The sequence below is a fragment of the Strongylocentrotus purpuratus genome, unplaced genomic scaffold (assembly GCF_000002235.5).
Source record: "Strongylocentrotus purpuratus isolate Spur 01 unplaced genomic scaffold, Spur_5.0 spur5_scaffold_12, whole genome shotgun sequence".
Taxonomy (NCBI): domain Eukaryota; kingdom Metazoa; phylum Echinodermata; class Echinoidea; order Camarodonta; family Strongylocentrotidae; genus Strongylocentrotus; species Strongylocentrotus purpuratus.
In genome coordinates, this window is record NW_022145597.1 from 30,466,781 (window position 1) to 30,491,521 (window position 24,741).

Here is a 24,741-nt window from a genome sequence, read left to right on the forward strand (position 1 = left end):
AACTTGCATTCCTGGCATAATTTAGTTTTTAAGGGTCAACAGGTAGTTATTATCATCGGTTTATGGAAGAGTGGTCTTACAAATAGTTAGTTAGTTAGATTAGATCAGATTATAATGAATAACGATATTATTTTGTTTGTTACAAAGTGTAGTCACCTAAAAAATGAACTATTGCACTTTCAAGCATCGACGGCCCATTTTCATTAAAGTAAATTTTCTTTAAAGGGTAGGGGGGCTGGGGGAGGGGGCTTCAACCTTCCCCATGCATGGATCCGATTATGGGTAGATCTAATATAGTTATAGTTACTACAATGTACTTACAAGGCATTGAGGAGTTATGAACTTAATACCGATGTAAGTCCCCAGATTAACATTGCTAGGGTTTCTTGCAAATTAGAACGGGACAAGTGACTGATTGTCAGTTTTAGTTTCTAATTGTTGAATTTAGAGGTGTTCTAAATACTCTTGTAAAGTTCGAACCTCCCCCCCCCCCTCCCAGATTCGTTTATGCAAAAGGGCGAATTCTATTCATTATCTATATTCTGTGTTCTTTTACGGGATAGTCACTTCCGTACATTAAAAAATAAATTGCAATTAGAGAATACAGCACGTAATAAATAAGAATAATTTGTGTACCTAAAAAGAGAGAGACCATGTAAAGATTTTATATTCAAAGAACGACCCATATCCTTTTCTGAATAAAATACAAATAGTGCAGTTCTATCACTTGCGATACATTTAGAACTACGAACAAAAAAAAATGACAAAACTCCGTTATTTACTTACGAACAATGACGCCCTACAAAAACAGACCACGCCTTATCATTGTATACGATCATTTACACAGTGTAAAGGTGGATCCACATACAAGCGGGAAGGGGGGGGGGGTGGAGACGTACGTCAGATTCACCGGATATTCAACTTGTCACAGTACTGTGCAAAGTGTACCTCATTGTACATGACGTCATTCAGGACAAATAAATAGATAAATGTTATTTATTGATTCATTTCCATATCGCAGTAACAAGTGTGTTCGACCCGGGTTCGAAACCAAGTCGATGCGCTAGTGCCCTTTGGTAAGGCATTAATCCTCATTACCTGGTCCCTCGGAGAGGATCCTAAAGCCGTTGGCCGTCTGGTTACTTACCTACAAGCAGTAATTCTTAGCAGTCAGGTAAAATAACCACCACCACTTTCAAGTTACTGAATAGTTGCGCATTTATAAAACATTTTAAGCGATATCACAGTAACAAGTAACTGAATTGCACATGAGTAAATTGTTAAAAAAGACAAGCATATATTTCAAGAGATATCACACTACAATCTTCATAATTACGAAGAGCATGCATATATATTATGTAATCCGTTGTTACACGAGGCATGGTTTACTTGACGTAGGACTGCGTTGAATTTCGTGGCTTTTGTCACACCATGTCAGTGTGATAGTCGTATAATCTGCTGATAAGTGAATGCAAATGCGGTGTTGCAAATATTGCGTTGAACTATACTGGTTATTGGATATTAATGGGCTTCATTAGGGCAGATAATAGGGACTTTTAGATTTGCACGACGAGAACGTGGACTGCTCGTGTGACATCCTTTTAAGGCAATGTGACGTCACTGCCAGTGCCTCAAAAGGACGTCACATTGCCTTAATAGGGATGACGCCTCGTGTGCAATTAACGGGTGTTATATACATGATGCAGCATCAGTCCCGGGGGAAGGGGGGGGGGGGGGGGGGACTCACGTATTAAGACATCGGGGGATGTGCCGCTGTTTTTTCTTCAAAATATTCCTCATCATGGGTCCCATTTTTTTACAAAAATATCACTAATCATGGGTCCATTTTTTGTTAAATGTCCAAAAGTAATAATTGTGGAAAATGGGCCTATATTTCGAGAAAAATCTGCCAAAATGACCCTTAAAATATGTAGGGCTTTCGAGGCTTGAGCAGCACACGGGGCAGCACACCCCCGTCCAAACCAAATATGAGTACACCCATCGGGCCTCAATCACTTGAAATAAACATCAGCAACAACAATAGCATCAAATATTGCAAATACCAGGTCGAAATTTCATTCATTAATGCGTGGTGAACCACCATATTTTACGAGCCACAGACACTATAAGATGTGTATATGCACGGAATATTAGAAGTACATGTTCCTAGAACTGAGCGGCACACCCCCGTACAAACCAAATCTGAGTTCACCCTTGGCCTCAGTCACTCGAAATAAATAACAGAAACAACAATAGCATCAAATATCGCAAATACCAGCTCACAATATCATCCATAAAGGCGTGGTAAACCACCATATTTTACGAGCCACTGACACTATAAGATGTGTATATGCACGGAATATTAGAAGTACGTATTTTTAAAGGTAATACAAAGTTTCGGGAAATTCTGAAAATTGGCTGGATAGTGATTCTTTACAATTTTCATATATTTTGATTCCTCTGTGAATATATAATAAGCACTAAAAAATTCAGCCCCTAAAACACTTTTGCTTTCGAGAAAAATTGAATATAAAAATTTACCGGTGCTCCCGGTAAATTTTGATAAATTTCAAATAGCGCCTACGCCAATACAATAGTAGCTGCGAACATGAAAATCTCAGAATTTGTAGTTCTGATATATGATTTCCAAACGAGAATAGCCAATCGGTCGATTTTAGTCAAGAAACATTGTTTCATGGCTTGATCAATATCTTGACCGCGAGAGGAAGCTATACAACATAAATAGTTTATTATTTATAATTTCATAACTTTAGACTCGATTTCAACCGCTACAATGATCACTAAATATTGTAGGATCGCATATGCTTCCAATACGTTCATTTGAACCAAATTCATGACCCCATACCAAAACTTTGTATTACCTTTAAAGTGTAGGACTTTACGATTGGGCAAGTCCAGGATATTTGGTCGTTAATTTTTTTCTGTCCCATGCGTAAACAAGAAAAGCGAGAAAAAGAAAAAAATAGCATCAAGAGTATCATCTGCTTCTAGCCCTGGTAACTCTATAGCATCATCGGGGATACCTTTACTAACGTGATCGTAAAGACTTTCGAGAAATCATCCTAAGGCATTTTCAAAAGCCTTGTCCATTACCTGCTGTAAACCAAACATGTTTTGTAGGTGGTATACGATAAGGTACTGAAAGTGTCCTTAACCCGATTTTTTTCTCGAAAGTCTTTACACTCGCGTTAAATGATGATGTGGTAACAATGATTACGTATGGGTGTAACTACATAAGGCCTAACTTTAGGGCAAAATTCAGCAATAATTATGCGATTTATTCATAACGATGACCATAAGCTACTCAAAAAAAAATGAATGGGTTTCATAAGGGCCAGTCCACTTTAACGATGGCTATAATTCACAATATTATTGAAGGCTTGTGGTCCACAACGCGTCAATGATGTTCATAACTTCGTATTTACAAACGCCTTGCGATATACACTCTTCTATAAAATGCCATTTATGGTTTAATCAAGTTTTCCAGAAAAATCCACACCGCATTACACAACAATATCATGATATTTGCAGAACAAAAACTAGTGGAATGGAACAATGGTAGCAATTGTATCAAAGATTTTACTACTGAAATCTCTTAACAGCGATTGAAACTTCTTCCAGGAAGCCTAACATTAAAACAATTACGGTAAGTACCACTATGTTATTTATTGTTGTAAAGAAATTATTGGTTTTCACCAAGAAGATTAATATCATGTACTCGATGTTGTTATAGAAAACGAGTGAGAAAAACAAAATGGGCTAGTGCCAAAAGCGTCCCTGGACGGTATGACTGTGTGCGCTCTTTAAGTTTTCATTATGATTAAAAGCCGTTGTTCATTCAAATAGCATTGTAGAGATGATGAACAAATAAGAATAATATTTCGGAAAACGAATAGTTAGGTGACGTTGATTGAATGCCGGAGATTATGATAATGCCTACGAAGTGTGAAATGAATCGGGATGTAGGATGGCACCTAGATAGAGATAACAAACACTGCGTGCAAAACGAACGGTCTTTTGGAAAATAAGATCAAGAAGAAGGACGGAGACAATGCATTGGCGAAAAGTCGTCAATGCAAACGCTATCGTGCGCGCGTATCCATCCCAATGGTGCTTGAGTCGTTAAAAGCATTCAAGGAATACATTCCTTACACCTGGGTGGAGAGTAGCAAATGTAGACTAATGTCTTGCCAAAGCAGCCAAATGAAATTAGTTCCGCGGCAGGACTTGAACATCCATCGAACCATGTGATCTACAGTCGGTGACGTATCTACTAAACCACAACACCCGGGTCGATATAGATGGTAAAAGAGTTGCTTCATTATATATGCACAGACCTTTGTGATATTCGTAAGGGAGAATCCCTATAAAGGAAAGGCAAATATTCTATTGAATTCTCTTTAAAGAAGGTCCTTCTCGTGTATTTCCTATCATAATAGACTGTATAATGACAGATGTTGTTAAACATCTGCCCTATTCAGACCAAGGTGAAATGCTAGTAAGTGAATAAGAGAATTGGTCCTCGAATATCTGACCCCATGCAGCATGTATAACTTTATAAGAAAATTTTTTTTTTTTAAAACAACAAATTATCTGTAAAACTGTATAACTTTATAAGAAAAATATTTTTTTTTAAAACAACAAATTATCTGTAAAAAAAAATGTATTGGTAATTACTCAACAATTGTAACTTGTATTATTACGATTCTCTATATATTATTTTTTGTTAAATTAAGTAATTACTTCTGTACAATTCAGCCTCCGGGCTGCGATGCATATTCTTTAATAAATGAACCTTTATTAAAAAAAATCCCCATACACGAATATCCTTATCATTAAAGAGAAGGTTGAGTTCTGGGAAGAGGTGAAAAATAATTTGTGAGCATTACTCATTCTTATTATGCAAGTGTGGAAGAACATCAGATAATACATGTTCCCTGAAAAGCATGGCTCTTCAAATGCCTTCATATTTTAAGTATGCATGTAACATCGTAAAAATCGGGGGCCGGCTTTTTACGCCACGTGTTCGTGTAGTCCCATATACATCTTTCTGTGTACAGTGTCTGTAACTCTACCAAGATTTGGCCAAATTTCTTATCATTTTGATGATTCCAGAACCTTGCAATACACAAAAAAATGTATATGCTAGATGATCAACCTTTTCTGGTCGGTTCCACACCGTTTCTTTCACAATGCAATCGCATGACCATAACTCAACTTCATCTTTAATGTTGATTGAGGTTATTGCTATTACGTTTTTTTTTTTTGGGGGGGGGGGGGTACAGGTTACATTTTTTTTGTTCTCTGAGCAAGATCATGTTAACAAAATGCAAATTGTAGATTTGCTTGTAGTGGTGTTGTAGTGGTGTTGTAGTCCGGGGATAGGTCTCCGGACTGTGAATCACAAGGTGCAGGGTTCAAATCCCTGTCGCAGCCCTGATACACTATGGCAAAACGTGAATCTACAGTTGCCACACTCCACCTAGTTGTGTAAATTGGTACCTGGCAGGAATTAATTCCTTTCATTCTCGAGCGATGTAATGGCAGCCGTGCTGAAGCTATAGGGTAATACTAATGGAGCACCAGGAGTGTGTTTCACAGAGCCTCTTTTTAATGACAGATGACAAAAATCAGTGACAAATCTGCTGATAACCAATCAGAAGCAAGTATTTCAGTAGCTTATAACTGTCATTATTTTGTCTCTGATGACAAGTTTTGTGAAACACCCCCAGGAGTGACAATACGCCAGACATGAGCGCTATACAAGACTCCACTATTACTTTTATTTTTATTATTATATTCAAAATATCAAGGGGGTGGAAGACATTTCTTGTCTATGATATTCAATTTGCCAAACGATGTGGTACGTTATGTTCTTGCAATTCACAAATATAATTGCATAATATATAACTTTAGAAATAACAGTGTGCAAATTCATGATATGTACTACTTGATATTAACCATAATTCTATTCATAATATGTAGTTTCGTGACAATTTATCAATCTTGTCCCCAAATATTTTTGACAATCTGTTATATAATGTAAAACGACTTTAAAAAAAATATGTTATTACCATATGCAGCAACCTATAAATTATACATGCATAAATTTCAAATAATATTTAACGCTATATCTGCCTACAGCATTAACGTAATGTACATGACTCATGGTTGGAAATTGAGGTCATTCACGGTCTTTACAAAAAGAAAAAAAACGCTATGAAACTTCTCTTTGACAATACACTCATGACAACATTCAACCTTTCACGTTTTGTCTGCATATCCTAAGTAATGTAAGTAATGACGTAATTCCTGTGTATTGTATAAAGCAATGTACGACTTTCCCACCACTCTAGCTGTATATGCATAGCTGTGCGACGACGTCACTGGCTCTATGGGAAGCGCTTGTGAACTACGCCCAGTATTTCAATAGCGCACCTCCTTCGCTCGATTGCACCCAATGAAAAAAAACTAAAAGATGACGGCTACTGGCTACTAGACAAATATTGTTTCACCTCATTTCAAACTATGTAAGACATATTTTACCTATTATCACTGTACATTCATTCATGATGGGAAATATTACGATTTTGAGAGTGTATTCTGTGAACTATCACGAAGAAACGGACGGCGATATGAAGGGTGATACAAACACTTGCCCAATGCATTCGACTCGTACTGTTACTGGAGTTTGAAATGTACAGCAGTCGGATTCAATTTGACCATGTGTTGGTACATTCTAAGTAGTCTGCAAGTTTAAATAATAGCAATGATTACCTTAAAGGAAACCGAATCCCAAGAAATGACTTTACTTATTCTGAGAGATTTATTATATTATTGCCCATTAGTCTACAAGATTCCCCACCAAAATGTATGAGAGAGGTATAAAGCAAGAATAATCTAGTTTCTCAGCACGACATGGGCATCGCTATTTTCTTGATAACGTGACGTACTATGCGAAGTCGTTTATCAAGTAAATGTATTCAAATTTATGAATGCTTCTTTCCCAGACGTGTGCTGATGAAGCATTTCATTCACCTGCTATTATCCTTTGTACTACAAATGCCAGAACGCCAATTGCATAAATAAGTTACATTTTTTTCCCTGTCATTCATTTTCACCAAATACAATTTCTATTTTCTCAGTTATGATTTTTCCTCATTGAAAAGTAAAGGTTTCGTTATTGATTTTAAAAAAAATTCCAACTAAAGCTTGGTGCATGATACATGTACAACTTCAACTGGTACGTCACATTTTCAAGAAAATGGCTGCCCCCATGTCAGGCTTAAATGCATCACATCATGCCAGGAATATCTTCATTTATATATCTCTTGTACATTTTCGTAAGGAATATTGTACATCAAAGGGCAGGAATACATCTCATTTTTCAGAATACCTAGGCCTACACTTATTCTTTGGGGTTAGGTTACCTTTAAAGTGAAAGTGAAAAGTTAAGACAGAGACGAAGCATTCTTGAGCAATTTTCCTTACGAGAGAGGAAAATGATGGCCTTTATGATAATAAAATGAAATGAAAACGAAAAAATCTATAAGATAATGAAAACAATTATGTAGTGTAAATGTAATTTTTGAATATTTTCTTACTTTTCATTTATGTACACATTTTTTATTATGATACTGAACATTTTTCTTTTTTTGATCGTCAAAGAAGCAACAATGTGACGGAGGTCAACACGTTAAGGAGGTTATTACAAAGTTTGAAAGTTTGCCAATGCCCTGGACTTACATGAGAGCAATATGACCTTTTTAGAAACATTGTGTTGAATTATTAGTGTAAGCACTGCAATTGCATTCACAGGGTTAATAAACGCAGCTAACGACGCAATTAAAATGACGTATGGTGCGTAATGGGCATAAAACTAAATGTGTCAGTATAATGTCCTTCTTAGCAGATCAATGGTTCCGAACTTCCCCTTTTGTCTGGGTTTTTAACAAGGAGCTTCAAGGAATCTCCTTGGATGGAGTGATGAAACCACATCTCTGGCTGATTGTTAAACTCTACTTGTTAATCCTATATTGATTTATTGTCACCTCGAAGAGGGATTTAAACTACATGCCATCAAAGAAGAAAGACAACGGACTTACTCTATTTCACTTGTGGCCCGACTTGTGCAAGCACTTGAAAAGGGTGCATTGTCATAAGTTGCGCATTTTAAGGTGCTATTCGTTCTCTTCTTTTCGATAAAAGACAATTTAGAAATCTCTAAACGAAAATAATGTGTTAGTTTAAAAAACAAGTGTATTTGCCTACAATATAAATATTTCATTTTAATTATCTTAACATTCCAAACTTTTTGGTAAAATATTTCGCCATAGCCCCAAGAATGTCAAATATGGCACTAAATACTGATGAATTTCTCACGTTATATTAAAATATTCCAAATTTAAGTAATTTACATATTGATTGGAAAATATTATGATGAAGATGAAAATGACGATGATAGTAACACGTATAGCAACCAAAGTAGTAGTAATATAGTATCAATAATGATGATTATGATGGTAATAACAAGAAGAAGAACAATCTTATCATAAAATGAATTGATGATAAAAACAATAATGGTAATGATAATGATTATGATAACTTTTTTTTTTACTTTGCGCACTTTCTGATCAACAGCTTACTGATACCATGGAGCTCGCTTGCATAATTCTCAAATGTGAATTTTTAATATTTTTCTTTGTCTTTATGTACATATTTTGAAACTATTAATGCAAAGCCTTGAGTCATTATAATTGGCAACCTCACCATTACAGCAAGCAGCATGAAACGAAGCTATTTCTCGATCAGAGGAAACGAAGCTATTTCTCAATCAGAGGGTCCATTCACAAATCACCCCCGCGACAAGCTTTTGAGACACAACAAAAACTAACTTTATTGTGAGGAAGAAAAATAAATAATCCTCTGGTACCTTTTATTGTCTGAAGGCAAGTTGAACTTTAACGCGAAGTATCTACGAAACAATGGCGCCTCTCGTTCAACACCACGTGATTGCGTAATACCAGCCAGTCACAACGACACGGCCGATACCAAACCAACAAAAAACCGAACCACATATTACATTACCCCCAATTGACAAGGAGACTATTTTTTTTTTGCTCTCGAAATATGAAAATCGCGCAGGCCGATATCTCGTTCATGGGGGGGGGGGGGGAGGGGTTGTGAGCAATAATTTCAGTTCCAGTGGAGAGGGCCCGTCTTCTTTTTCTTAACAAATAAAGGTAAAATTAAAGTGTTTTTATCTGGTTTTTCCCCGGGTGAGGGGGCCCCTGGGTCCCTCCTAGATCCGCCATTGATTACACATGTCCTACAGACAACCATCCATTTATCATTATGCTTAATCGCCAAGATAATTTATGCTGCGTGTTGTTAATATCAATGTATGGATTGTTAATCCTCCCCTTAATTGGCAAAACATCCTCAATTTAATGACGGGTTCAAAATTTATTGTATGAAATCAACACACCATGTCGCAAGTGACAAGAGATGTGACCTTTATAGTGAAACCGCAATCCCGCCAAATTTATTTATGCAAACAAAAACATGAACACGTTCTCATGCATTCCCCGTTTAGAACATTATGTTTCAATAATGCTAACATAATTCAATTGAACGTAAAAAGCAAACACAAGTAAGGATCATTGCGTTAAGCTGTTTATGCACCCATAATGAAGAAAATATCGTCAACTGTCCTTAAAAAGTCGTTCCTGCCATTGACAGTACACGTACCTAGTACGACCTTCTGGCGGAGAGTCTACAATATGATATTCAGCTTGATCAGCCGAATCTGCGAGAACAAATATTTATATTTCTCGAATTTATTTGAGCTTTATAAATCAATGATCTATAAAGTGATCTTAGTGACCTTGGACCAAATGGCAATTGACTATCACGCACTGGGAAATGTATGGTATTCCCAACCCCTAAGTCACCCATGCTTGTAGTAAATGGCCGGATTTATTTTCAATTTCACAATAATTGGTCATCGGGGGTCACAGTATCACAATAAAAAAGGAGTGGACTTATAGAAAATACGTCAGGGTGAAAGAAAATCTGTCAAGGTAATTGAAAATACGTCAGTTGTCCAGATAATGATATACGTGTTCATGGTTGTAATCTTGGTCAATTCTAAGCGTCACGGAATGACGTTTCCAGAGAATTTTCTGTTTTCAATAACGAATGTTACAGACATTTTAATGCCCCAAAAAATCTACAAATTACTTATATGATATATTTACTAATATGAGTAACCTTCATAACATTTGGGTTTCCTATCAAACACTCGTCAAATTTATGAAATATTGAATCTTATTTGGGTTTGTTACGGAAGACATAGCCATAGGTCATTATGGTCATTCTGTAACAATACTATTTTAATTTCAATATTTTATCAATTTGTTTAATGGTTGTTAGGAAACTCAACTATTGAAAGTACTTCATATTAGGTTTTATGATTACTGATGTGTATAACATTTATTTTTCAAAATTAAAAATTCCTTGTAAATGTCAAATTAGGATCTAGGCTCTCGTTTAGTCACACGATCGCAAACAAAAAAAAACTTAAAAAAAAAAATCAACTTAATGCAATTTCAATAGCATTAGTGCCTGGCAATAAGTCAAATCGCTTGGGTGTGGCCACTTTGACTAAAGCAGATCGATTGTCGATTGTTCAACCTTGCTGAGTTACTCAAACGTATCCTCCAAGCACATTTCTCATAACAGACCCCGCCTTTTTTTTCGAAACGGTAAATATTAAATATAAATTTGCATTTAATATGCTTGCAAGGATAAAATACTCATGATATTGATACTGTAAACTCAGAAGGATTGTATAATGAATAATGACGTCATGATCACCATGAATATCTAACCATGCAAATATTCAACACATTTAATATTGATTCTATAATTAATAGGACCACATTGTTAATGAGCTCTCGACCTTTAATTGGCCATCCTGTCGAGTTAATTCTTATTTTCATTTGTTCTATATATTTCCTTGTCTTTTGTACCACTCTGCTTTGATTCTATATTATATTTGAGTTTGACAAATAAAATAAAATCAAACAATGTCTGATTAGCTGATGAAAAAGAAAATCATCATAAAATGTTCCTCTTATGATGACAAACCATGAAAAACATAGATTTACTAATTTCCAAGAGAAAGTCTTATTTTAAGTACAGAAATATAGATTATTTGATATTTTAAAACTGGCCTTAATGGTAAGATTACCAAATTCAATATGGCGATGATACAAACCAATATTATGACGCCATCGTACATGCCAAGTGAGAGTGAATTGTGTGTGTCATTATAATCACCCTTGAGTGTACAGTATGTATACAATGTTACTAGTGACAGAAGAAAATGCACGATAGATATTCAAAGACAAAATGCGTTTACTTCCTTGTAAAAGAAAAGAAATTCCTTACTAGTCATTACATTGAGCTTATTCATCGAATTACACTGAAGACTGCGCACTAATTGAAAATTTACGGATTTGCTGAGGAAATGTTATTTGGATTTTTTCCCTTAAAATTCTAGCTGTTTTAGCTCAAAACTTGAAATCATGTACCTCTGTTAATGTGTTAACCCATGCATGCGATATTTTATATATATATATGAAATGCGTAATGGTAGTTAGGAGAAATGATAAATTGCAACTTCAAATCACAAGCAGAAAATGCTTAAGGATTGGACAAAGGCGACATTTGAGGTAAATTAACTGAAACAAATTGCTCTTAGTCATTTTCTTAGTCATCAGAAAAAAGGAGCACGTGTTAAAGTAAAAAGGGCATTTATCAGAGGTGGAATTGGGGCACTTTTTGCACCTGAAAAATGGCACTCACCATGATAAAAAGCACATTATGAGAATGAAAAAGGGGCACCTATAATATATTTGGATAGGAGAATATATCAACTTGAAAAAATGCGTTTATAAAAAGGGGAAGGGGCTCTTGTACAAAAAAAGGGGGGGGGGGGGTGTGCTCATCAGAAGGAAAAAAAACCCACTTTTTCTAAAGGAAAAGGGTCACGTGTGAAAAGTAAAAAGGGCAATTATCAGAGGGGGGGGGGGGGGCTCTTCTCGCACCTAAAAAGGACCATTCACCAGAAATGAAAAGGGCACATAAAAGGTACAAATAAGACGTTCCACGTCGTAATATCGACATAATCAATAATGTATGTATGTTCCATGATTTTATCAATCATTTTTTTTTTGCATCATCCTATCCTGCCAACACGTCGACTACAATAAAATAATAATAATATTCAAATTTGTTTCTAAGTGTTTTACATTGTAATAATTATTACCCGGTCATTAGAGTTTCTTACAAATCTGCTCATGATAGTACACACGCCCCGCTTCCTGGGGAGTATACCGACTTGATATCAGATATAATGTATATACATGGATACTAGATATGATATAATATGTATATAAATATATATTGTTCTTTGATTTCTCTCTTTGAATATCTTAAATTCTATTTTTAAATTTATAGAGGGGAAAGAGTCCCCCCCCCCCCACTAAATAAAAACGAAAACGAAATTTCTAGTATTGCCTTATTATTACACTAACCCTAACCCTAGTTTCCCATGTTGTATATATTATATTATCATTAGGTATATCACTCGGAAACATATCTATATTTTTTTCTTCTCCAATTTTAGTAGAGGGTATTATGGAACTCTTGCCAAATAAGGATAATAATAATAATAATAATAATAACAGAGATGAAAATAAAGCTTACCTTCCTCCCTCACTATAACATGAGTGGGTGATACATGGAGTGAATAGCTCCTTGGACTGCGCTTGGCAGCTTTGTAATCATTGACGACCATCTTAATTTCCCTCAAAACCTCCGCCGGACTTGGTTCAATTGCCCCCATTCTCCTAGAGCCCAGAAACCGGGCCATGTGAGTGCTATCATAATTTCGGCCATAAATACCACCGTAGTCACCACCGTAGTCACCACCGTAGTCCAGATCCATGTCCCCAGTCCGATCTGATTCCACTCCTCGACAAAACTTTATTTCCTAGTTTTTAGATATTCCGTCAGTCCAACGATTGTGCTGATTGTCTGTGAGTATGAGATGGTATTCGATCGTGGGTCCGAAGAAGTCAGTAATGGCACGTGTTTCGCGTTCGAAATATTGACAAAATGAAAGGAGTTGACGTTGGTCCACTTTTGATTTAAAAATTAAAGTTTACGCCCTTCTCTGAACTTGAAGTATGGCTCTTTTAACACACACGGTGAGTTATTCTCTTTATTTGTTCAGTGTACGGTGACTGTGTGTCGTGCATTGTATGGATATGACAAGGCGCACATACACACGCACGTACACACACACACACACGTAAAGTACGACCTCCACCTAAAAACACGACGTTGTGCGCCAGGCTAAAATGATAGTGCGATCTTCTCCCCCTTTATTTCCTTTTACGCCACTGGTACAGCTCACTCGTACAGTATGAATAGAGAGAGGAAGAGAGAGGAAGAGAGAGAGAGAGAGAGCGGGAGAGGGGTGTTTGTCCGCCACAGAACATGCCATTCTTCATTGAACCGTATATAGTGGAACCTTTATCATTTTTTCTTTTACTCACTCCCCTTATGCTCACTGTTCGTGGGCCATAGAAAAGAAGAATCGAGTTCGAATCAAAAGACAATTTGAAAGCTCGCAACTTGGGAGGGTTGAATGGAGTCCATGTATTACTGCAGGTAAAGCCACTGCCTATTCAAATGCAAATAATGTGCTTTTATGAGAAAGAGTATTCATCGGAGAGAGGGGAAGAGACGGCTAGTAAGTCGACTAGCTTCGCCTCTAATGTAAACAATACACATCATCATGCGGATAGGAAATGCTTGGGAAAAAGAAGAAGTTTTAGTTAGTGAATAGAAATAGATACAATACCTCTGTAAAATGAATATAGGGAGTTTATAAGCCCAAGCAAGTTTACAATGTTAGCCCATAAACTGTTAATCATTACTTTAGTAGATAGGAAAGGTATGTGAAATGGATAGAAAACTGTGAAAGGGGTAAAATAGATTGTTTAGTGATGGCCCACAATCTTTTCATCATTACTGCTATGAAAAGGAAATGCAAAAGAAAAACAAACTTTTGAGTGAATGAGGATAAATCAGAATGCTTCTATTAAAAGAAAAATAGATATTGCTTACCCATTGTTAGCTCATTATCTTCATAGGCCTAAACTTTATTTACCCATACAATGCTAAGTCGGTTTCAAAGTGCATTTTTTTAGAATTCAGAAAGCACTTTCTAAGGATAAAACGAACTGTAATTGTCACATTGATTTATGTATATTAATCTATATTTTTCTCTTTACATAAAGTCAAGGTGTGTGTGTGTGTGTATGTGTTTTTGCATTCACACAATCTGTTACGTTATTTATTTACATGAACACAACACACACACAACCACACGCACACACACACACACACACACGCACACATACTTATATACTTGTTCCATTATTTCTTCTTAGCTTGTCTATATTTCGTCAACCGCCACGCTGTGTTTCTTTGTATTCTTTAATATATATAATATATGTATGTATGTATGTATGTACATGAATGTATTATAAGCGTTAGCATTTAAAAAAAAAATATATGTATAAGAAAAATTTTGTAAGTTTTACGCTTTGTAATCTTTCAACACAAACACACTCATATACTTGTTTCATTATTTCTTCAACACTTGTCTATTTTTGTCGACCATCACAGGACTATTTTTTCGTTTTATTCCTATATATTTGTATATATACAAAGTGTAAACAATTATTATTCTTTTTGTATAAGAAGAATTCTTGTGAGTTTCATGCTTTATAATCTTTCAACACGTCCACTTCGTTTACATGATTATCATTATCATCATGATCATATTTATTTGATGAAGACGTAAGGTATTTGTGATCTAATAACAACTGTATGAGACGTCTCTTTTTCATCATTAATTTTGTTAATTACATGATGTATATAATTATATAGGCCTATATTATATATAGATATAGGAGTTGGAAGGTTAAACTTTATTGGTAAGAGTTATGCAGACTGTTTCGCCATATGTATATATATATATATATATATATATATATATATATATATATATATAATACATGGGTAAGAGTTATACAGACTGTTCCGCCATATGGGTGGGGTCAATAAACAAGATGACTCAGTGGACTCCGGATTTCGGACCCTATACGGCCTCCCGTTATTCTTCTTTTTTATGTTAAGAATTGTTTATTTCATTATTTGTTTATCTAGACATGCTTTATTGTTCTCTTGCCTTAGTCATTTTCTCACTATTTTGTTAATACATTTCAGAATAAATAACCGGAGAAGGCCGAGAGCGACCAGCCCTTCCCCTTTGCGATCTTGTTGACTTGCCCACCCAATTTTTGTTCTCGTCCATGTCATTTCTTTATATATTTCGGGAGAGTTTACGTTGTCATTGTACTAGAAATTACTAATACGTATCAGAATTCTTAAATCTGGTGCTAGTCTCACAAAGTTACATAATAACATCCAGGCAATATGCGAAGATATAAATCTAGCGTACTTTAATTGTCATTTAAATCGTACCTGGATGACATAAGGTTAATCTTCATATGAAATATTAATATTATATCATAGAAATTAATTGTTATTTAAAGGTCATAGGGCTATTTTTACACGAAGAAGATTTTCCCATGGCAAATTCTGATAGTCAAATTATCTCTCGGTTATAGAAGTCTCTTTTTCTTTCTCTTTCCCCCCTTCCCTATATATATCCATGCAGTCTTTCGCCTCTCACTGTTCTTATTTGTTTTCTTTTGTTATTCAATTGCACGTTCCCTATATGCCCCTCCCCTCCCCATGCCGGGTACTTTTCAATAGTTCTGTATTTGAAAGTTAAGCTCTCGGATCCTAAAATGTATATATATATATATTAAGGGGGGGGTGCAATTTTTCAAATTTTTGAGGGCCAAAAAAACAAATTAGTGCTCACTACCCCCCCCCCCCCCCCCCCCCCCCCCCCCCCCCCCCCCCCCCCCCCCCCCCCCCCCCCCCCCCCCCCCCACTGAGCGAAATATTGGCCGGCACGATTTTCATATTTCAGAACACTACATTTCAAATTGATTTCAAATTTGGGCCCCCACCACTAAGAAATCCTGGATCCGCGCCTGCCCATGGGACCCAGGGATGGGAAAGAGGTTGGTGCCCCAGACAGACCAAAACAAGCAACATAACTTTAGCGACCTCCCCCCCCCCTTCGTAAACAAAATAATAATGCGAAGAAAAAAATTGTCACATATTAAATTTTTGACCAATCTGCTTGTGCCCCAAAAAGAACTGAAAGTGCATACAAAAAAGCGCTATCGTAGAGGGCATTTTTCTATCTTTTCTTTTTTTCCGGATCGCTGAAACAACGAAATTATCGAAAATGGCGTTAAAATCGGACCGTATGACAGAGCTTAGTGCCTACAGGGACCAGCATTTCGGGGTATGTCCTTCTATATATTTTGAAAGTGTTCAATAGTAGTTATAGTAAACTTGATAATACTTTGCAAATGGCTTGATATATATTTCCATTACCGTTTACACGATCCCACATGCCCGTTTTGATGTTGTGTGATCCGTCATTGTCTGTGGCGTCGCCTGCCGCGGCGGCATTGACTGTAGTGTAAGACGAAGAATTGAATAAGTGTTTGATAGAGATATTTCGATCTGAGTAAGTGAGTAGGTCTGACTTTGTTAGATGAAACTCTAAATTTCAGAGTATAAAATATAAATTGGCAGTGATATCTGTCTCCGTTATTTTTCCAATGGCAATTGTGAATTGCCTATCCATTCCTTTGAGTCTTGACTTCGAGTTCGAGATGCAATTTATATTCTTCACACCGTCACTAGCTCAGTACAATACAAATACAATACAAATACAATGAAGTCATTTCTATAGCGCTCTTACAAACTAACTGTTGTTTCACAGCGCTTTACATAAAAGTTATCAAAGAATCTATCGTTGATCATGGTCAAAGAGGAGAGTTTTGAGACATTTTCGGAAGACATCCAGCGCAGGTGCTAATCGAATAAAACGTTGAAGCTCTTTTCTGAGTCGAGGAGCACATGCATGGCAAGCATTGTCGCCAGCTTTGGTGTATATTCGAGGAACGTGTAGCAGGGTGCTGTCAGTACACGAGCGAAGGCCATGACAAGCAGATTGGTAGGGTACGATGAGAGAATTGAGATACACTGGAGCTTTGTTTTGGATGCACTTGTAGACAACCGTCAGGATCATCCCACAGTCACACTCGACCTCACACTGTTACAGCACAGATACAGAATTTCAGCTTTCCTTAAAACATAACAAAAGTTCCTCTTCAAAGTTTAAGACTTCATGTCTCTCATTTTTAGAAATAAAACATCAGTTTGAAACTTTGAACTTTGAAACTTTGAATCTCAATCTACTGTATGTAGATCTAGATCTAGTTCAGTTCCCAGTGGCAGTGCATTCGGACTAGTAAGATGTAGAGTCTATTCAAATTTTAACACCTCAGTCCTCACATCTCTATACTGCCGGGATTGGCCTTGGCTACAAATAGTACAATTAAGTGAGACTGAGAGTGTGTTCTCAATCTTGTTTGAGCTTCAAACAAAGGAATAAGATCATCAGCCTGAAATTTTGTATTTTTTACATGGTGATTTAGAGCCAGTTGGATAAATTGTACGGAAGTGATATTTTTATTATCCCTCTATGTAAAAAAAAAAACTATTTCCCCTGAACTTTGCTGATTATTTTTGTGTTTTTATCCCATCAACTGAGGTAAACCATTGCCAAATTTAACACAGCCCCACACCTACACCTATGAATGGTTCTGCTAGTGGGCCACCAAGTATGGACAAAAGGATGGGGAACAATTAGAAGGAATAAAACAAGAAGTTTAATTGATGACAATTGAATTTACTTATTTTTTTATTTAGGGGTCTATGGACAACCAAGAGAGAAAGCTGAAAGAAGCAAGCACTCTGTACATAGGAAACCTGTCTTTCTTTACCACTGAGGAGCAGATCTATGAGGTCTTCTCTAAGTGTGGCAGCATCAAGCGTGTCGTCATGGGGCTGGACAAGATCAAGAGAACGCCATGCGGTTTTTGCTTCGTGGAGTATCCTTTGCCTAAACTTTGCTTAATAGATTTTAAAGCCCCACTGTCCTACTTGTAGCTACTTGCTCCCTCTATATATAAAACTTCCCAAATCGGTGCCTAGTGGACCCCATGATCCTCTTTTTCTTATGTTAGTTGAGAGCTGAGTTGATGAGATAGCCACATGTCAGTGACCTGGCTGGGTGGTCTAATCCCTTCTGGCCCAGTAGCATTGACGGTCTTTAATATAATGTAAAATGTAGAGAATTTGGTATCTTTTGTACTGGAAATAATGTTAGTTCATATTATACATCTACACAATACAAATTATGATTATGATTATGACATGTTTCCTTTGTATTTTTCTGTTTTCGGAGAAGTTTTCACAAGCACAGGTACTAGTAGAGAGCGTATAACGTCACATTATTTCTAAATGCTATTGCTATCCATACTGTATGTTTAGTACAGCCCCTAAAAAACAGTTGCCTAGGAGGAAAACAAGAATTTTGTAGTATTTTATTCTATATATATGCTATGTAAATATGTTTCTAAAACAAATTGTATCTCAAGTGTTGATCTATGTTGAGCCAAGATGGTATTTCTTCTTTGTTTATGAGCTTCCAAAACTTTACAAGGCTATTTTCAAAGACATACAAATGTCTGAAAATTATATAGATATATTGACTGCTATGAGATGCATAGCTGTTTCTATTGGCTCAAGGGGACATTGCATCCTGTATACCAATAGAAACCGACACAGCTATGTGTCGAATATTAAAGCAGTCCATACCGGTATATCTTTTATATTACCAAATTCACAAAAAAAAATTAAAAGAATTCTCACCTTCTCCTTTCTTGAGTAAAGATTGCTTAAACATCACAGAAAATCTGTGACACTCTCTGTAAATCTTCGCTGGAAAGTTGCCTGAATGTAATGATCATTCTGGAATCGCACGCACACTGTATGGTATCCATGCTTGCACAAAGAATTTTTAAATTTTTTTTTTGGGGGGGATCTCAGCAAACGTTCATCTTTCTCATGAACTATTGACTGTTACTGGCATTGAAATATGATATCACTAAGTCTATACGAATCTCAAATTGGTAGTTTGGTCATTGTGACGTAGGACGTGGATAACTCTCCCATTTGTTGTATACAAAAATATCATTATTTTCTGTTTTTCTTGTAATTTCCTTCTTCCTTGGTGAACTACTCAAAATATATTATAGATAGCATATTATTATAGGTCCTCTAAAAAGAAACACCCTCATAGTCATGAGCAATGAATTTTTGAAAAATTAAATTTTAATTGTTTTATATGTTGGAACAGATGGGAAAGTAGTCCAGTACTACATTACATTGACACTACCGCTTCAGCCAATTTTTGAAGTTCCCATACGTATAGTGATTACAACTTTCAAAAATTCATAACTTTTTTATATACAGTGTGTCCCAGTAAAAACGAAACCGAGAATTATGGACATTTGATCATAACTTAATCACAATTATAATTGATAAATGACACATATTTGGAAAGCTGAGATCCCCCTCTTCCATCTGATGTAACTCATATAATGCATATTTCCAGTCAGTGAAAACGAATTCGTTTGATAAAAATATGGAAATGCAAGCACTAATTTAAACATACAGAACTTTGTCATTCCTTGCTCATTTTTCGTAATTGAGGTGTCATATGAAAGGGCAGAAACTCAACTTTCTAGAAATGTGATTTTCTCTTTGAAATTCAGATATTGTCCACCAAATGACTTTTTGGTTTCCTCTCTTCAAATTCATTTAAATCACTCATGCGTGAAATATGCATCAGGTGAGTTGCATCAAATGAAAGAGGAGGATCTAAGTTTTCCAAATTATGTGCCATTCATTAGTATATAAATGTGACTAAGTTATGATTAAACATTGATAATTCTCGGTTTCGTTTTTTCTGGGACGCACTGTATAGACAGATTTAATTAAAACTTTCATCAGTTTGCTTCTCTGATTTTTCTGCTTTCTTTTAGAGTAGTTGTCTATTTGGGTTGGATTTGCCTTTAAAGCCAAATTGCAGCTTCTAAACCTATATCTTGCATAATGTGGTAGCCCAGAGCAATTGTTGCCAAAGCAAATTGTGGAGCACCAGATCAAACATTGAATCAATCAGTCATTACCATTTTGATCAATCAATACAAAACGCTTTGCATGTAATTAGAGGTTTAATCTTGACTGCCAAATCAGATATTATGATCGAGAAGAGGCAGCCAACTGCATGAGGTACGTGAGCGGAACACGTCTAGATGATAGGATTATCAGGACAGACTGGGATGTAGGCTTCAAGGAAGGGAGGCAGTACGGCCGAGGGAAAAGCGGGGGACAGGTAAGATCAGATCAACCTTAAAATCCTCTGTTTTCACTCAAATTTTCAGATTATCTTTAATTGTACAACTAGCATTGAAGTCACTACCTTAGCACCATTTTCTCTCATCTGAACAATGTAATCCAATCCCTTTAAAGTACTGGTGCTTTCAAACAGGAAACTTTTGTGTGCATGAAATGCTCACAAGTGTTGTGAATGGTTCAGACTCGTGAGTGTTTCATGACTCAAAGGGTTTTTTGCTATAAAAATCGCTATAATTTTCTTTTGCAAGTTTCATGTCGTGGCAGGTTCTGGTTTTAAGTTATTGGCCCTGTTATTTATAGAGTTGGCATGTAAGATCAACCTTAACTCAATTGAAGCTGACACTACACTAAAGTTTTGCAGTTCATGTTTCTTGCTAATGAAAATCACTACCATTTACAATTCACAAAAGTTTCATGTTGCAGAAGTTTCTAGTATAGGCCCTGTTTTCTAAAGAGTCATGATTTATCTGGATCAAGAGCAAGTCCTCTAATCAGTCACAAACATACCATTGCTTATTCGAGTAAAATCGGATTACTAATACAGAAGTTATGATTTTTTTTTTAAAGTATGATAAACTATGGAACAATGGAAATCACTACACAAATTACCAATTCGGTTATCAGTTTGTGACATCACTGCCTCACTATTTATCAATTGCTTTATACATTTTTATTCCATTAATTTCCCTTTTTATCCCCCAAAACAGGTTGATTTACCCATGCCTTTGGTTATATGATTTGTATCATATTTCACACAACTTTTATGACCTGTGAAGAATTGATACATGGTGTAACTATTTTCTGAATATTGTTTATTCATAATCATTGATTTTTATATAAATAGTTTATCAAATTTCAAATTTGTCATGATTTAACTGAAAAAATTACTCTATATTAGTGCATCCACAGTTCACACAAAAACATATTTCTATCAATACAACTTGGATGCTGGTGTGGGGAAATAAGATTCTTAGGGGGAAAATGGGAAATTTATAATTATTAATATAAAGAAAACAATTAGTGGATAGTGAGGCAATGACGTCACAGGCTTATGAGTGAGTTGCCAATTTGTCTTGTGATTTTCAGGGTTTTTCATGTCCTTAAAATGTATAACTTTCTTATTAATTATCTGATTTTGCTCAAACTCAGTTCAGTGTGAAATCAATTTGAACCCTCAACCTTTAGATTAAGAGTCAAGTGAATGAACCACTGTTCCATGATGCTCCCTTATTTCATAGACCTCTTGTCCCTGTAGGTTTATTTCAGATCTTACTCACACTGTAACTGTGATTGAGAGTTAGAGAGTTAGAGCGCCTAGAGACTTGTCCCTCTATGTTTATTTCATATCTTACTCACACTGTAACTGTGATCGAGAGTTAGAGAGTTAGAGAGTTAGAGCGCCTAGAAACTTATCCCTCTATTTTTATTTCAGATCTTACTCACACTGTAACTGTGATTGAGAGTTAGAGAGTTAGAGCGCCTAGAGACTATTATTGATTAATTCTTGTACTTGTTTGCAGGTCAGGGATGAATACCGGACGGACTACGATGGCGGACGAGGTGGTTATGGGAAGGCTGCCCTCAAACAGCTTTCAGCGGGCAAGGAAAAACCAAGATACCAGCAGTGGGTTAGCTAAAACCTGACATGGATTCTAATCATAAGAAAGACAATTTGTGTTTGTTTTGGTCAAGGATAGCCAGCCCACATAGACCTCTCAAAGGCAACAGTTCACACTCTTCATCAGCTGCTTGTCCAACTTTTGGATGAACAATTTGACCAACTAATATTTGTTTTGGGACAAAATGCAGAAAGCTAGGAAAACCACATGGACTTCTCAAATGCAACAGTTCATACTGCTTGCAAGCTCTCCTTGATGGCTTTTTCTCAACAATGTTACATGCTCTGATGTCCAATATTGGAGGAAAAGTTTGAACAGTTTGTTTTTGTTGTTGATATAATGCAGAACTAGGATAACTCCCATGGACTTCTCAAAACAACAGTTTGTGGAACATTTATAGAATGCCTGCTGTGCACAAGTACTTTCAAGGTACAAAGCATAAGAAACAAGCACAATTATTAACTTGTGTATTCCATCCCAATTATACTTGAGTGATTATGGCACATGTTTTGTTTGTTTGTTTGTTTGTTTTTTATTTCTTTTAATATTTAATTTTAAAGATGTAATGACATTGATAGCTTTAATTCAATATCTATTGCATACTTTTTATAAAGATTACTTTTCTCAAATTATGGAGAAAAAATGGTCACTGGTACTTGACATTTAAGCTAAGGAATGCTATTCCAGTCAGGATAGTTGTGAGACACTTTTAAATTTCTGTTTTATTGTAAGAAAATGTTCATGTGAAATGTGCGCAAGGCTATAATATTCAGGTTTTCACATGGGAGTTTTTTAATTTTTATCAAGGATCATTCACATGTGTCACTGTAAACCCTGGGGGCTTACCACATTTTGTTTTAATTCTGTATGTAAAAAATGGCATGTGGGGATGAAGAAAAACAAACTATGTGCAACAAAAGTTCCTAGTTGTACTCACTTAACTGTGTGTCCTAATAATAAGGATAGGTGGAAATGTGTAGCACTCTGTGCATACTTACATCATAATAACATACAATATGAAGTGCTCTACACTTATTGTACCCTGTTGATTTATGCTGACATATGTGAACAATCTTTTGGAAGGGTGGTAACTGTGCTAACAAAATCTTAATGGTCTGGGCCATCATTTTTATTTTGTTGTCAATAAAAGGGAAATAAAATGTTTGATGATCTTCAATCCTAGGAATGTACAGGCAATGACTGTTTTTTCCCCTTTCAATTTAACCTTGAATAGTTTGGGTAAATTCACAAGTCACACAGCGATGTCGAAATGTAATAAATGGTACCTTCTACTGTTTTCTTTCTTACGTTGTTGTGCCTCATGAAGTCTTAAAATCATGATTGTATTATAACCATCTAATTTTTTACTTATGATCTCTGCCCTTTAAATTCATGAAACTTTTAAAATTCTTTGATTGAATAATTTCCAAATACTTTTGTGTTAATGTTTTGAGCCTGAACTTGGTACAAAATATGAAAAGATCAACAATTTAAAGCTTCTCAAGTGAAGAAGATGCTTCACCAAGTTGCTAAGTCATTTTGAGTTTTGTAATTTCATTTTAAGTTGCTATATCACTATTTATCACTGAGCCATACCTTTATTTTCCTGCCAGATATTCATTTTGTGTAGAGGTATTATGACCAGAAATTGACATCAGAAACATCATTTTACTGTATGTTTTTGTCACAGCCTAGCTCTAGTAGGACCATATTAAAAACTTAGATATGGTCAGTAACGTAAGGAATAACAAAATTTGCCCACCCACATCTTTGTCCAGTGTTTTTCATATCACATGATTTACATTTTCCAGCATGTTTGCGTCATTTTGTTATGATTTTGATGATTCCAAAACCTCATAGCTCATGGACAGGAAGTCATTTGATTCACGTCATAGATAATTTATTTTTGCAGATTAATACACTCCTTCTCGAAAAATGGTTTGTATATGTTTACCCATTTATGATTATATGAATGTCATGTTCTAATGTTGCATGAAATTAGAAGTTAGATTCTCATGCACAAGTGAGTAATGATTTGCATTGTGAAATATTTAAATGCTTAATACTATACACTGCATTAATTCCACCGACCAATTAATTATGATCAGTTTAGGCAATTGGTTTTGGCATGTTTTGAATAATAGAATGCGCCCATTGCTTTACAATTGCTAAGCCATTACTCATCATCACTTTTATGTTTTCAGTTGTCTTTTTTAGATAGCATTCTAAACCAAATAGGCCATTGCTTTTTGCAGTGAAACCTGTATATAGAGACTACTCAAGGGAGATCTGCAAAGCTTTCTTTATAAAAAGCATGCAGATGACATAGTCTTTATGATATACTTTCTATACAGGTTTCCATAGAAACTCAAGTCAAAGAAAGTTAAAAATTTGGTCTTTATACAAGGCAGGTGGTCAACACACCAGTAGATTGTATCATGTTTATTTTGTGAGTGATTTATTCCACAGGTTCATTATGTTTGTTTGTCTACTTATTGAATGAATAAATGGGCAGAGATAATGTGATATAAATTTCTTT

General features: G+C 35.7%; 2 protein-coding genes across 2 annotated transcripts in view; one reads left to right on the forward strand and one right to left on the reverse strand.

The window, feature by feature from the left end:
- Nucleotides 1–13,529, reverse strand: part of LOC593892 — a 32,454-nt gene extending 18,925 nt beyond the window's left edge. The window contains exon 1 of the mRNA XM_795698.5: nt 12,796–13,529. Coding sequence (XP_800791.1) covers nt 12,796–13,036 — 241 coding nt within the window. The 5' untranslated portion in view covers nt 13,037–13,529. The remainder of the gene's footprint in view (nt 1–12,795) is intronic.
- A 2,888-nt stretch (nt 13,530–16,417) lies between these two features.
- LOC581430 (nuclear cap-binding protein subunit 2) lies at nt 16,418–24,728 on the forward strand. Its single transcript, XM_030982384.1, has 5 exons — nt 16,418–16,549; nt 18,028–18,209; nt 20,422–20,560; nt 22,104–23,484; nt 23,530–24,728. Exons 1-4 carry the CDS (start codon nt 16,490–16,492, stop codon nt 22,218–22,220), a joined length of 498 nt encoding a protein of 165 aa, XP_030838244.1. The 5' UTR covers nt 16,418–16,489; the 3' UTR covers nt 22,221–23,484; nt 23,530–24,728.
- The last annotated feature ends 13 nt before the right edge of the window (nt 24,729–24,741 follow it).